This window comes from Pundamilia nyererei, unplaced genomic scaffold, assembly GCF_000239375.1.
Source record: "Pundamilia nyererei isolate P.nyererei 1_Seehausen unplaced genomic scaffold, PunNye1.0 scaffold00012, whole genome shotgun sequence".
Lineage (NCBI taxonomy): Eukaryota > Metazoa > Chordata > Actinopteri > Cichliformes > Cichlidae > Pundamilia > Pundamilia nyererei.
The window spans coordinates 118,788-133,454 of NW_005187413.1; the positions used below are offsets into that span (position 1 = coordinate 118,788).

Here is a 14,667-nt window from a genome sequence, read left to right on the forward strand (position 1 = left end):
AGGGATGAAGTTAGCCCTCCGGCACTAAATATCTATCTGTGTGTGTGTGTGTGTGTGTGTGTGTGTGTGTGTGTGTGTGTGTGTGTGTGTGTGTGGCTGTGTCTGTCTGTCTGTCTGTCTGTGTGTCTGAGAGAGAGAAAGTAAGAGAGAGAAAGGGAGAAAGAGAATAAGTGATAGGTAGGTAAACAGAAAGTCATCATCTATTCCCTTTTAGCAGGGATCAAGTTAGCTGTAGTATAGGCTGCTAGATAGCAGAGCTCTTGATTTTTATGTAGTTTGTGGACTTTTAGAAAGAAGGTATTATTTTCAGCTTGCTTCTATTAATGGACTCAAAAGCTGATTACGAATACCAACCATTAAAGTAAGCTAACAGTAAACATTAGGAGTAGCTGCCATGGGATAGAACAGTAGTAGGTATGGACTTGCAAGAATGAATTTTTTATGTTAAAGTACGAATGCACTCATGGGCACCTGAGTAGAATTAAGAAGAAGCTATGGATGGTGAATGGAGATATGAAAAGACAGAGTAAAGAGGGAAACTGGAGAAATATAGAGCTGTGTGGAAGGCATACAAAGAAAAGAAATGGCATGAAGACACTGATGAAGGTATGGAAACGAGTAAGGAAGGTGAAATGCTACAGCTTTATTATACAGAAGCATGGTGAAAAACCCATCAAAAAAATTTGAGGATTTGGCTTTGAAAACAGTTCATGAGTGAAACGACTTTATGAGTAATGTGTCTAAATGTGAAATAAAAATGGAACATCATTGTCAATAATGGTAGATACAGCTGATAAAGTTAGTAATCCTGGAAATTATGTGTTTTCCTTTATACAGCTCTACATATTCAGCTGTCTCCATACTATGACGTCTATAACTTCTATAGTTCTATGACTGCAGACGTTTGTGAAATTGATTCAGACACGGCTTAAAATGCAAAACTATTCACAGTAAAATGTAATATGTCAGGTTATAATGGGAAACAGCATGTTACTGTTGGATTCAGTAGTTTTCTTACTGCAGTTTGTTAGTTTTACCCTTTTCTTCGTTTTATCCACTAACTCTGCTTTAATTAAACTGTGCCTCTTTTTCTCTCCCTGCCTGCAGGTGAATGGAGGTGCTCAGGGTAACCCAGTGTGGAATGCCTCTGATACTGTCACTGAAGGTTGGGTGAAAGCTGAATTGGCTATTTCTACATTCTGGCCCAACTCCTATCAGGTACTACAAATGCACACAAGTCCTCTGGACATACTCTCACAGACATTGTTTAGGTACTGTACTGCTTAGATGCACATAAATAACAACAAATATGTCATCATCCAAAAACACGTGGATCTAACTGTAGGTTGAGCACAAAAGGTACATTTCTTGACAGTCATTCTTTAATGACTTTCTCTGTTGTGTACGTGTGTGTGTGTGTGTGTATTGGTCGGTTTAAGGTACAGAGACATACCCTGCTGTGTTATTTTATGAGGCTCCACAACAGCAACTCTGTTGTACCTAATGACTGAGCTGTGCTCAGTAAATGCAGGCACCCCTGTGTCTCACACAGATACAAGGCACAATGGTAATCAAAGTGAATTAAATGTCAGTGTGTCTCTGTGCATGTTTCCTTCCCTAATAAAGAGTCACCACCTGGGGGAGAACTAGCACTCAGTACAGTACAGAGTACTGGAGGCCACTGAGGGCAGAAACAAGTTTTAAAGACAATTTAGTTCCTCTTTTGAATTGTTTAACTGTTCTAGATCAATAATTTGTTTGTTATTGGAATATCATATCAACATAGAGTGCTAGATATTTGAATATTCAGATATTCCCCAGTGGGAATGCATCAAAAAATTTAAAAAAAATTCTGACAAAATCTCACTAGAAAAATATTAGAGACACAAAACTGTAAATAGTGAACAACATGTATGCTTATCAGGGTCAAATCAGCACCAGCCTTTGTTTATATAGCGAAACAAATATGTGCAATCAATCAAAGTTGGGAATAGAAATCCCAATTTCACACAGTGACATGCTATTACACAAATCAAAATAATGTTGTAAATGCTTATAATTTCAAATTAAATTCAGTTTACCAACACTGTAAACAACATTGTCAAACTGTTGCTAATACAGCAAAGCTTTAGCAGTGACTGTGACTTTTAGAAACTTGATATGTATGCCAAAAGGGATTTATTTTTGAAGTAACAGAGGAGAGTAAAGACTTCCCAGAAGTCTTAAGTATTCAGAGTGAGTCGCAGCTGATACTGCTGAGAATCCTGACAAGTACAGCACAGAGGTGTGTGTGTGTGTGTGTGTAGCGTGCGTAGTGTGTATGAGTCTATATATGTGTGGGTCAGGAGTGCATGGCCCCTTGACAGCCCTGCTGACACCCTGTTCTCATCCTGAGAGTTTGCATAAACTCTGTTGGAAAATATAAGGGACTGTCCTGTTGGGAGAGTAAAATGAGTAAGACACAAAAGAGCAATTAAAAATAGGAAGGAAAAATAGAGGAAAATGCGAAAATATAGAGAAAATATGGGGAGAGATGGTGGAAAAGTCTGAAAAGTACAACATAGATAAAGCGTGGAAGAAAACAGGAGGAAAAGTAGAGGAGGTTTAAATGAAGAAGAGAGGAAGAAGGCAGAGGAGAGGCAGCATATGTGCTTGGCATAAGGATGGAGACAGAAGGGATGAAGTGAAAAGAGGAATAGTTGCTGACTTTTAGTGGAAAACTCCCCTGGGGTTCCCATATGAGCTTCATAGGGATGTCAAGATGTTCCAGTTTGTGAAAGAAAGTTCTTATTTTTGAATTTCATTATAATGCTTGCATTTCTTTCATTCTTTCTTCCTTTCTTCTGTCTGGTCTAAGGTAATATTTGAAGCCGTTTCAGTCCAAGGCCACCCAGGCTTCATCGCCATTGATGACATACGAGTTCTGGCTCACCCATGCCGTAAGTGGGAGAGATTGTGAATGTGTTGTGATGGTTGACCCTGCACAACTGTAGCCCTGCTGAGCATCATCTGTTTTATAGATGTCGCACACTTACACACACAAAAACACAGCATAAAGGACAGATTGTGAGGGTCGCAGACAGATTGTAGAGAGCAAGGAAGAAGGTCCAGACCCAGGGTCTTCATCACTCAAATGTGACAAAAACACTTTGCTTCACAAAACTCTGGACTGCTTATTGCCACAGTCTGAGGTCTACTTACTGCGCCCTGCCTTCTCAGTATTCTGCAACTCCTGACATTCTCCTTCTGCTCCTATTAACTGTTTATGTTGTTTCAGGAATCAAAGTTTTACACTCAGTTTTACGTCTATTTTATAGATAGGAATCAAATCATACTTAGTCATCATATTAGAGCAGTATAGCTAAATTAATTGATAAATGATATTGCATTCATTTTGAAAGGATTATAAATGAAAATGAAAAGTATTTTATTTTTAATCACTCCACTAGTATTATCTTTGTATTTTATCTATGTTCGGTCTGTCCACCGTGGTTCTCTTGCTGATCCTCTCCTCAGCCCTTCTTTCTATCTGCCTTGTATCTTTCCTTTGAACAGCCGACGCAAAACAATCAGTTCACCTTTGCAAGCCACTAATCGTATTATTCAAAAAGAGAGCAAACATATTTACAGTGTAAGGAAAAACTAAAATCCAATTTAATTTTAAAAAGACTGAGGAAAAAGATGACTATAAAAAATAATGAAAGATTTTCAAAAAAAGCAAATCTAAGTTTTTGCCCTTGTCATTTGCAACAAGCTGACCATTAATGTCAGGACAAATTATCATTGTTGAGTGATCGATGCATACTCTGTTAGTCTTATCTATGTCTGCAGACAGGCAAAATGAAATTAACCAGTCGCAGGCTGGTCTCAATGGCAGACCAAAGTCACCCAGCTGTCTGTCTCACTGACAGACCTTTGCATCTGTCTCATGGCCACAGAATTTCTCTGCCGTAGTCCAGACAATGTTAAGCTCTCCTAGAACTGAATTAGTATCGTTCATGGTTTCCCTGAAAGTGCTGTTTCTTGTTGCTAGCATGAATCTAGTGTGAACTCTTAAAACTGTAACAGTAACACTTTGAGCAGCATGCAATTTATTTTTTATTAGCATGTTTATTTTGGGTAATTGGGATATTGTTTATCATTGAAATAATTTATTTGTTTTTGCAGACTATATATGCATTTGATGACTTCAACAACATTGAATTCAACGTGTATAAAAAAAAGACCAAGAAGAATGGATTTATATTTATCCTGACTTTTACACATCTATATCATCAGCACATTGCTGTCTGTGTTGCAGGTAAAGCCCCACACTTTCTACGCCTGCAGAATGTGGAGGTAAATGTGGGTCAGAATGCTACTTTTCAGTGTACTGCTGGAGGGAAGTGGTCTCAGCATGATAAACTCTGGCTGCAGGTGAGTATGTTCACGTTAGTAAAACTGTGCATAAATGGATATATATACATATATGTTTGTTAAAAGGAGGGACAGAATACCACAAACCAAACCATATTTACCCAATTTACCCAACTTGGGGACACAAATATGAATATATAAAAAAAGCGTACTAACAGTATTACTAATGTCAACAACACTGCACATTTATAGACATCAGTACCTACAGTACGTACTGCTGTTTACACCTGGAACTTCTTCCTAGACTTTAATTTTAATGGACATATAGGATAAACGGGTATATATTTTTCAAGAAACTAAAAGAAACTAAAAGAAAATTTAAACCATTGAAAGGCCAACATAACAGATAAAGTTATTATTCATATATTATTCTTAATTTTATTTTATAGTATTGTTTGGCGAACATCCCAAGTATTACCAGCTCTATTTCAGAATTGATTAAAACTCCTTGTTCTGCTTTGCACCAGTGATTCCATCCTTGCACGTGTGATTTGTTTATGCGCCTGAGTGTATATGCTGTGTGCAGCCATGCCTATGTACTCATTCTGCTTTACATCCATGTGCATTGGCAAGCTTACATGTTTTCACTAAATGAGTATGTACTGCTGAGAATGCTCCAAAGGAGATCAGTGACCCTCCTCACCCAAGGGGTCTATATCTGAGAGTATGATACCACAATCATACGCAAAGCAAAAAAAATGACAGCAAACACTTGGAGTCTTTGTTGAAAACTCTCTGGTCTTTTCCACCATGCAGCAATGGAATGGTAAAGACACAGCCCTGATGGTGACCAGGGTGGTGAACCACAGACGTTTTTCTGCGACCGTTAGCGTTGGCGACACATCTCAGCGCAGCACAAGCCGCTACCGGTGTGTCATCCGATCAGACGGTGGATCTGGGGTGTCCAACTACGCTGACCTCATTGTTAAAGGTACGTTCATCTGTTTAACTTCTTTAAACTACAAAAACAAGATGATTTATCTTTCATTTAAAACCAGAGCATCAGAAAGGAATTTTGATGGATATAAGTAGAGCATTGTTCAACAAATCAGATCAGAAAGGATGCAGTAAAGTGGGACAGTTTCTTTAGAAAGTGAGAAACAAGCCTGGGTTGTGGTTGTGTAGTTGCGTGTGCATTTGGCTGTTGCTCATTAGGGATGTGAGAATGCTGAGGATAGAATACTGAATAGATTTGAGAATAGTGCCTAGAACTCACAATGAGCCCTCATTCACTCAGTTTCTGCCCGTCTTTGTCCATCTTTTAGTTCATTTTCTTCCCAGTATGTTGATTCTTATTCCCTCCCTTTCCCACAATCTTCAAAACTCATACTGCTATTTTGTTTAGTTATTTTAAATATATATGAAAAAAAGGATTTTTTTTTATCCTCTGAATGTTCATAGTCACCTAATTAAAAGATGCTTTTGTAATAGTTTATAATAGTTTCTTCTTGATTAGGTCAAAGGAAGAGTACAGCAGTACTTCAGCAGGACTGCAGATAAAAGTTGGATAGAAAACCTTTTGGGTCATCTGTTATCATATACAACTCACAGAACTACTCAAGATATCCACATCCCAAAAAGTTGATTCTGTTCACCTGAACGTAGCGTTTTCAGTGGGATGTGTACATCCACTGGGTGATGTGTCCACTGGCCTGTAGGTGTAAATAGACTGCGGAGTCGTGGCCTGACGAGTTAGCTCTTCTGTGTTGTGCCATCCACTTAAAAGCAGAGGTTGTTTGATGACAAAACGTTTCTCCCACTGAAAACGCTATGTTCAGATAAACAGAATCAACTTTTGGGGATTTCCTTACCTGGATGATTAAGCAGGCATCAAGACAGAGATATCGAAATATTTCAAACCTATAAGAAATGTGTGATATGCACACAGGTGTGATGTAATGGGGTAGCTAAACATGCAATGTAAAATAGAGACAATTTAAACACTAGCTTATCAACAATAGAAAAGAAATGCAAGAACATGCAGAGAATACATCATGCTGCCAAACATAAAAAAACCTAATTGTCTCAGATAAGCTGAAACTATGCTTATAAAGCAAAAATAGAAGGTAATCATTAATCTGACTAATGCTAAAGAAAGTAGCAATGATTTGCTTACAAAACTGATTCTTTTTTCTGTCTCCTGCCTGCTTCTTCTTTTCTTCTTCAGTGTTTTGCTTTCATCTCTTCTCACCTCCTGTTTCCTCTGCCCCCGTAGTGTACTGTTCTGTGCTGTTCGACAAATCCTCTCACTGAGGACATTCAAATACTCTAATGCAATCTATCAACTCTGTGACAGGGTAAAAATATGAAGGAAAATCTGCCATTTAGCAAGTTATTCCCTCTCCCATGATTCTTGTGAACAACAGGAAATATGGTCCTGTCCTGCTGAGAAGGATATTAATGTACTGAGTAGGCTGGATAATATTGTTGTAAGGACTTTGATAGAATTATAGCATTGCAGCTATCTGTTGTTGTCAGACATAATTACATTCTTTTACCTCTCCCCATCTCCTTCTGTTGCACTGTGTTTTTAATTCTTTTTTATAACGATCTTTGTCTCCACCTCCAACTTGTGGACTTCATGAAGTTCTGAATAAATAGGAAATAATCATTCATTTTTTTCAATGTTGACCTGATCGACGTAGCGCCTGCTAAAGGGCTTTCTGTCTCTCATGAAGTCTATAAAAGGCTTCAGTTAGTTATTGCTCAACATAGTGAATACTTGTATTTTAGCACTGATACGTAATTATATGTGAAGCAACACGGAAAAAGATGCGAACACCAAGCAATGTATGCTAATATGTTAGCCTATTAGCACTCTACGATTCTCTTAAGCTAGCTTTCTTGCAGCATGGCACACAACAAAAGTAACAGGTATTTTTTCCTGGCATTTATCCTTTAAGAAATAAAGTATAAGACCCCAAGCTCACAACTTTTATTCTCTTTTTAAGTGTCCTTGACCATGACACTGAAGCCCTATGTGTTCAGTCACTGTAGAGCTGAGTTTATGCTTGATCGCTTGACATTCTCCGGGGCTGCCTTTTGACAGCATCTTGTGTTGCATCCTGACCAAAGTTTATAACCAGGCAAAAGGGGTCCAAACACAAAGGAATGGTTTTCTGCAGTTATAGTGTAACATACCCTTCAGTCCATGGGTTCCACTATTTATCATATATAAATAGTATATATCTTGTGTTTATTTAAGAATAGAGTGCTCCCAGTGAAGCTTAAAGTAGATGTCTAGGATGCATTTCCCACAAACACACCTCTCTGCCCTAAAATATTTAGTGTGAAATATATATATATTTTTATATGTATTAAATATATAATCGTGCGGCGCAAGGGGGATTGAACTGTGTTTGTTTTTAATGGAATTTGAATTGCATCACTGAAATCCGTTTCAGTGCAGAGGCGCTCCGGCCTAAATTATGTTCTCAATGCATATTTGGTTTGAATTATGCTGTTAACCTTATTTGGTGTGAAGGATGTTTTAATCTGAAGGGAGACTGGAATGTGTAGCTTGTGTGTGTGTGTGAGTGTGCTGTTTTGATTAGATGATAGTCCAGGGACTGAAATTGTCATTACCATCTGTTAGCAGAACGCACAGACTGTACTCCTGAGAACATCCAAATGTGTGCGTATGCGTGCGTGTGTATTGCTTACCTTACTGAATGTGTCTGTGTGCATGCGTGTGTTTCTGTGTCTTACTCCTGTGTGTATGTGTTTGTGTTTGTAGCTCAGGTGCTGTCAGCCATGCATTGTGCCAGGGGAATAGCCCATGCCAACACAGTGAACGAGCGAGAACGGAAAAATTAAACACACGCACATGCATGAACACACCTCCCCGAAGCCCTGTGTGCACAGTGTGTGCTGCTAAATGTGTGTAAATGTGGCATTGTCCTTGATTCACACGTTAGTGTACTTGTGAGTTTTCTAATCTATTCATTCATGTGCTGTAGAAACATCCTGTGTGGCTTAATTTCTCTCTGGGCGTGTGTATCATCATGCCTTTTCATTTGTGTTTTCACATGTAAGGTATCGTAAGGTTTTCAAATTAATTTGTGCAGGTATGTGTGTGTTTGTGTCTTCTTCCAGGCTTTCTAAGTGAAATCAGGGTTAATTAGTGTGTTGTTCAGCCAGGTGTGACAACAGGAATCTGGAGAGACTCTTCTAATCTGACAGCACCCTGTGTGACTGTATGTCTGTCTCCCATACATGCTCATGCATGAATATTCATTTTGTGACACAATAATGCTGACCAGCTGAGCAGATGATTTCTTCCTTGTTGACTAAATTAGAAAAGACAGCTGAAATGAAATGTTCTGAATCAGCCGAGCTACTGCCTGGTGGAGGTAAATTTCTTTATTACTCAGTACAGTTAAACTCATTACAGCTAAACCTATTCCAGGATAAAATGACTGAACTGAGCAAAAATTGGCATGTGTAGCAACTTTCAAGTAACTCTTTTTGCGGTGTTTTGTTTGCAAAAAAATCGAACAATACTGGGGAAGATTTGGGTTCTATAATACTGCCAGAGCCAAAGAAAGACATTTTACCCACTGGTCTTCAGATTTTAATATTCATCTGAAGAACGTGGAGCAAAAGCAGACGGAAGTCAGGCTTTTTAAGTATAATGCACAGCTTTACACCTCTTCTGTCATCTTTCCATCATTCAGTGTCCATATTATTGTTTCACCTTACTTCTTTCTTATTCATGCCTCTGCCTGACTTCACACCGCTCTTGAAGTTAATATACGGCAAGGAAAACATGCAGTGACAGCCGTTAGTTGTCAACAGCACCTCCTCCTCCTCCACCTCCTCGCCTCTTTAAAAGCATTACATCTTTGCATTAAAGATAACCTAGTGTGGTTGTTCTTTTGTGTCATGTATATGTGGTTATAATGGTGCTTGCTCATATTAACACTAAAAATAAGTATATGTAAGTTGAAATGGTGATAAAGTCACTAACATTTACTCCTCTAGAAGACAAAGGGGACTAGATGGGATTGGAAGAATAACTGGAAACTGTAAATGTAAAATGAATGCACTGTCTCCAATACACTAAGAAAAAATCCAGTTGCAGTTAAAAAAGCATGTCAACAAAATGACTGAAAGCATGCAACGCTTCCACACAAGCCAGGCACAAAGTTTCCCAAACAGACACTCACGGCTATAGAAAGTTTAGCAAAACACATACACACATCTACACCCACACACACACGCACACAGATGTTTTTCAATGCTCCTGTGCGTTTCTCATTTGTATTGCTCTTGTAGAACAGATGCAGTCAAAGCCCCAGGGCAACAAGGTCTCAACCATACCCCCGGCTGTGCTTGTGTTTGGGTGTGTGTGTGTGTGTTAAAGAGTGAGCAAGCCTACATGCTGACATGTCTCAGGGAGTATGAATTTAGGCTGTATTTGAGTTGTGAATGTGGTGTATTGTGCATGGGCATGGGCATCAGTGTGTATGTGTGTCCTGTTCTGTCTGTCATAGATAAGACTCAGTGGGGCGTAGCAGAGATCCAGGAGAGCCACTGACAGCCAGTGCCCTGTGGACACCATGCAGAGTGTGTGTAATGGTTATGTGTGCGAGTTCCCCAGGAATATGGCCACATTTTTCTAAGTCTCCCTCGGTGGTCATAAAGCTGATTGTAGTCCAAGAATTAGACCTAGCAGTGCCACTGCAATGTGTAAGGGTCTCTGAGTGTGTATGTGTGTGTCTGCATACTGTATATGTGTGTTTGTCCATAGAGCTTTCAGTCGCCCAAAGCACATTCCCAGCATCTTCTGTGTGTCTGTTCCTTGATAAGGAAATCAATAGGAGAGTGGACAGCTCAGCTGTATGTGTCAGATCTCTAGAAACTCACTGACGCTCTGAACCCCCACTGGGTGTGAACACAACACAACCTTCAATTTATAAAAATAACTGTTGGAAACTATGTTAGACTTCCAAGTGAGGAGTTTTATTCCAAAATGAGATGTCAAACATTTAAAAGGCAGACAAATGCGATGTCAAACATTCACACGAAAATCAATTTCCAAGTTTTCCAAGCAGTTGTTTGCAATAATATTTGCACAAATGATGCCATCTTCTTAAAGCCTTAACTTATCTACATGCACAGTTCATTCTGTAAACAAACCTGACATTCATTTTAGATGGTTTATGCCCTCAAGATATTAGGGAGGCTTTCATAGTTTGACATAGAACACAAGTGTCAGAACAACCAGCTGTAAATACTTATCAAAACAGCATTTCTGTGAAAAATACAACAAGGTAATGCGAATGTCATGACTGTGTTTTTCCACTGATAGTTTGTGAAAATGTGCATTAAATGTACATCAACATGAAATAAAAACACATCAAGAAAGTGAAAGATATTATTATTTTTTTGCCCAGATAAATAAAATGAGGAAAAACTAAATAGAAATAAAACCCAATCACTGTGATTTATGAAGGTCTTATTATTTAGTCAAATTACCTTTAATAAGCAAGCATGGGAGGAAGTGTATCCAGTAATTCTGGAAAAGGGAAATCAAAATGTAATAGTTATCTCACCAGCTGTCATGGTAATGTGGCCAAATTTGTTTGTTTTTTTAAAGTCATTACCTGCAAAACCTTTACTCGTGTAGTTTGATCTTTTTTTGGCATAAGAACTGATAGATTACTCGAACTTGGATTGCAGAAGAGCTGCACTGCACTGCTGCAGCTCAAAAAAATAAAAAATGGATAACAAATAAATAAAATGTTTATTAGTTTATCATACTTTCATAAGTTTTGTAAAGATGAGCTCCCCGAGGAGAGAGGAAGTGTAAAAAAAGTGTGCAAAGTTGTTTGTTTGGCTACATCGGGGAGTATGTAGGTTTCTGTGTGTGTGTGCATGGAATAAGAAGGGAAGCTTAAGCCAGTGTACACTCCGCCTGCCTCTTTAACCAGGTTCTTAGGGCTTGCCTTAGGGTGTGTGTGTCTTTAAGTGTGCGTGTGTCTGTGTGTCTGTGCATGCGTTGTGTTGTGTTGTGTACACTGAGCAGTTTGTCATGTAATTGGTATTCCATGTCCATTTCTCTTTCATGTGCATCTCCTTCTCTCCTTGTGTGTGTGTGTGTGTGTGTGTGTGTGTGTGTGTGTGTGTGTGTGTGTGTGTGTGTTAGTACAAGAGAGTGGACACTTCACACAGAATTTCTGAAGAGAAATATAAGTAATGCATGAACAGGTACGGTGAATAACGGACGAGAAGGACTGCGGGTGAGAAAAGGAACGAATTGGACAGAGAGAGGAAGTAAGAAGAGGGTCAGCAAGGAGTGAGGGAAGCAGGCAGGAGAGGATGCAGTAAAGGTGAAAAGTTGAAATCAGAAACAGGACAGCACAGATGAATGAGTAAAAGAAAAATGTGTTTACAGCAGAGTTCAAAAGAACAAGGGAGAGGACCACAGAAAATGAGGTGAAAAGGGGGAAAAGTAAGAAGAAAGTTTGGGCGAATCAAAAGCAAGAAGATTTAATTTATCACTGCAATGATAACTGGAAAAAAAAACAGAAACGGTAAAAAAACAGAAGTGAGAAGCAAGGAGTAGGGAAGTCAAGCAGGTAGAAGTTGACTGTCATCTTTATGGACACTTTAACGGGACGTAATGTGGCGCAATCCCACAAATCCCACAAAAAGATTCAGGAGGCTGTGTCTGCACTCATGGTCATAATTACTATGAAAAAATAACACATACCACTGAATTGTTTCCCCGGTGACAGCATTATGTGAAACCTTGTCAGATACACTCCATACAACACGAAGACCCATCATAGTCTGTCAGACCAACCGCTGTGGTCTGAGAGGTACTGATAACACAATCTATCCTTATTTATTCCATTTCCATAGTTTAATATTTTTCTGCAAAAAGTTTCAACAGCATAAAGACAGCGTATGCAAATGTCGAAACTGCGCAATTATTACTTCTGTTGAAATTTAAGAAAGGCATAAAAACATTTGCATAGGGCATGTTCCTCTGTGTGTTTCATAATGCTCCAATGTTTGCAGTGGGTGAAAACAGACGTTTATACAGGTCTGCAAGACGGGGTTTGGCATTTTCTTGCTGAAATAGACTTCTGGATGGCACCGTGTCACTCCTAAACCCGTATATACCAGCAGCATCAATGTGGTTATCACCAGTATGTCATCCATGGCACTAACACTAACTTTTGCATCAGTCAGTCTCAAGTGAGCTTGAGCATATAAAGGCTGGCAACCTTTCTGGATCTTGTTTATAAATGTTTTATTGTTTGCACGATAGAGCTTTTAACCTCGCCATCTTATGTTCTAAGAGACTAATCCCTCTCTGGGACTTCTGCAGTTGGGAGCATCAATTTCAAAATTAGCTTAAATTCTTAGAAAAACAGCCACATTTGATACATTTGTAAGACTGAGTGCAGGATTTTACATTGAAATGAATGTTCAAAACAACTAATCTAACATGTTTACATAGTATCGGTAATGGCAACATTAAACTACCTTAAAGATGGAAACACTGTTCTGTTCCCCGAACACCCCCAAGCTTTCCTCCTGGACCTGCTGCGCATTACATGACTACAACTTAATTTGATATGCATGTTATGATGTAAAATTGCTTTTCTCTATTTGATTTTATTACCATATTTGTACCAGGTAATGTCTTGGTATTTGGTTAAATAATTCCAAATAAGTTTGCCAATACTAAGTCCTGTTTACTATAATTTCACAGTAGTTTTACACTGCACTGCTATGACAATCATTGCTGACTACTTTAGCTACAGGAGCTGCTATCTGCAGAGGAAAAACAGCTTTTATCAAAAGTAAGTGAAAGCGAGTGGGGCTGTGCCAGGCAGTGGAAACAATGCTAAAACCAGGAGATACTGAGGACAATGGGAGGACAAGTCAGTGGACCGAGTTTACACCAAGTTGATGAGTGAGTCAGAAATTTTCCCTTCAGGTAGAATACATTCACAATAGTGAAAACCCATATTAAATTTGAAGCACACAGGCTGGGCCATCAGAATACAGACATGTATTCTAAATAAATAAAATCTTTGTCTCTTAAATGTTGTCCAACCTAAATGAGCAGAAAGGAAACATCATAGTTATGATGAATTAGATGCTTTTAGGTATGCCTCGGTCTAACAGGTTTGTTTATCTTGCTTGTTCAAAGATTTAAGACAGCACCATTTAAAAATGTGACATCCTTATGAACTTTCTTCTTTTTGGATTGCTGCCTTTTATAACAATGAATTATCTGATATCTTAGTTCACATGACAGGAGCAACAAACAGAGTCCCTTGATATTTCAGCTGCATAGTCTGATAACTGTCATCAGTAAACCCCTGCCTGTTGATCTTTAAATGATAAGGAAAATGAATTGGTGTCTTTGCAGTGTTCTTCAGCTCGCTTAAATTAGAGGTTAGAAGTGACACCAGCTCTTGTGAAATATCTCTGCAATTTGCATAATTACAGTGCTGTTTCAAAGAAAAAAAAGTGTTGGTTGACAAAATTACATCACTTTAAAGAGTGGTGCTGAGTGTTCTAGAAACACTGAACGATGAACCTGGAAATCAGAGATAGAGAAGTTTGAAATACTGAAAAACTATCCAATATAAATTTGTTCCACTCAAAAAGCTGCCATGTGGCAGTTATCATTAACACTTGGCAAATTCTGTTGATCTTATCATATCTGAATTATGCTATTCTGTGCACATGTGAGTGTGTACGTGTGTCTTATCTTTGCTATGTGAGATGAACTGAGATGAAGTTCAAGGAGCTGCGAAATGGACCTGCAGTGTATTACTGATAAGACAACAATTTACAAGGAGATTAAGCAAAAAGTGAAAAAAAATCACTAATATGGGGAAAGAGAGAAAAGAAAATTGTCTTTTCAAACTTTCACATTGTTCAAAACATATCCTTTAACAACATATTCAGATTTTTGTAAATAAAAGACAACTCCAGCTTATTTAATAGCTACTTGATAAAGTTCATTTTTGGGGATTTTATTCTGCATGGATTATTAAAAGGAAAGAAAACCCATATAAACGGGCCAGATAGAGGGAGAGGAAGCAGTTCATGGACAAAAGAGAAGAAAAGTCTGTTATCATCTTGACTGTCATTACTCCTTCTTGCTCCACTGTTGAAATGGGAGAAAAACAGATTTTGGCAGAGTGACTGTCATTTTTGGTGCAACAGATTTTTCCATCTTTTCCGCCACTGGGGTGATATATTTTCTCTCCTCTGGTG

At 38.5% G+C, this 14,667-nt stretch overlaps 1 protein-coding gene across 1 annotated transcript in view; it reads left to right on the forward strand.

Moving 5' to 3' along the window:
* The window catches only part of ptprt (protein tyrosine phosphatase receptor type T), a 308,462-nt gene that overhangs the window by 78,575 nt on the left and 215,220 nt on the right, over window positions 1–14,667 (forward strand). The window contains exons 3-7 of the mRNA XM_013908559.1: window positions 838–902; window positions 1,108–1,218; window positions 2,858–2,939; window positions 4,301–4,416; window positions 5,173–5,347. Coding sequence (XP_013764013.1) covers window positions 838–902; window positions 1,108–1,218; window positions 2,858–2,939; window positions 4,301–4,416; window positions 5,173–5,347 — 549 coding nt within the window. The remainder of the gene's footprint in view (window positions 1–837; window positions 903–1,107; window positions 1,219–2,857; window positions 2,940–4,300; window positions 4,417–5,172; window positions 5,348–14,667) is intronic.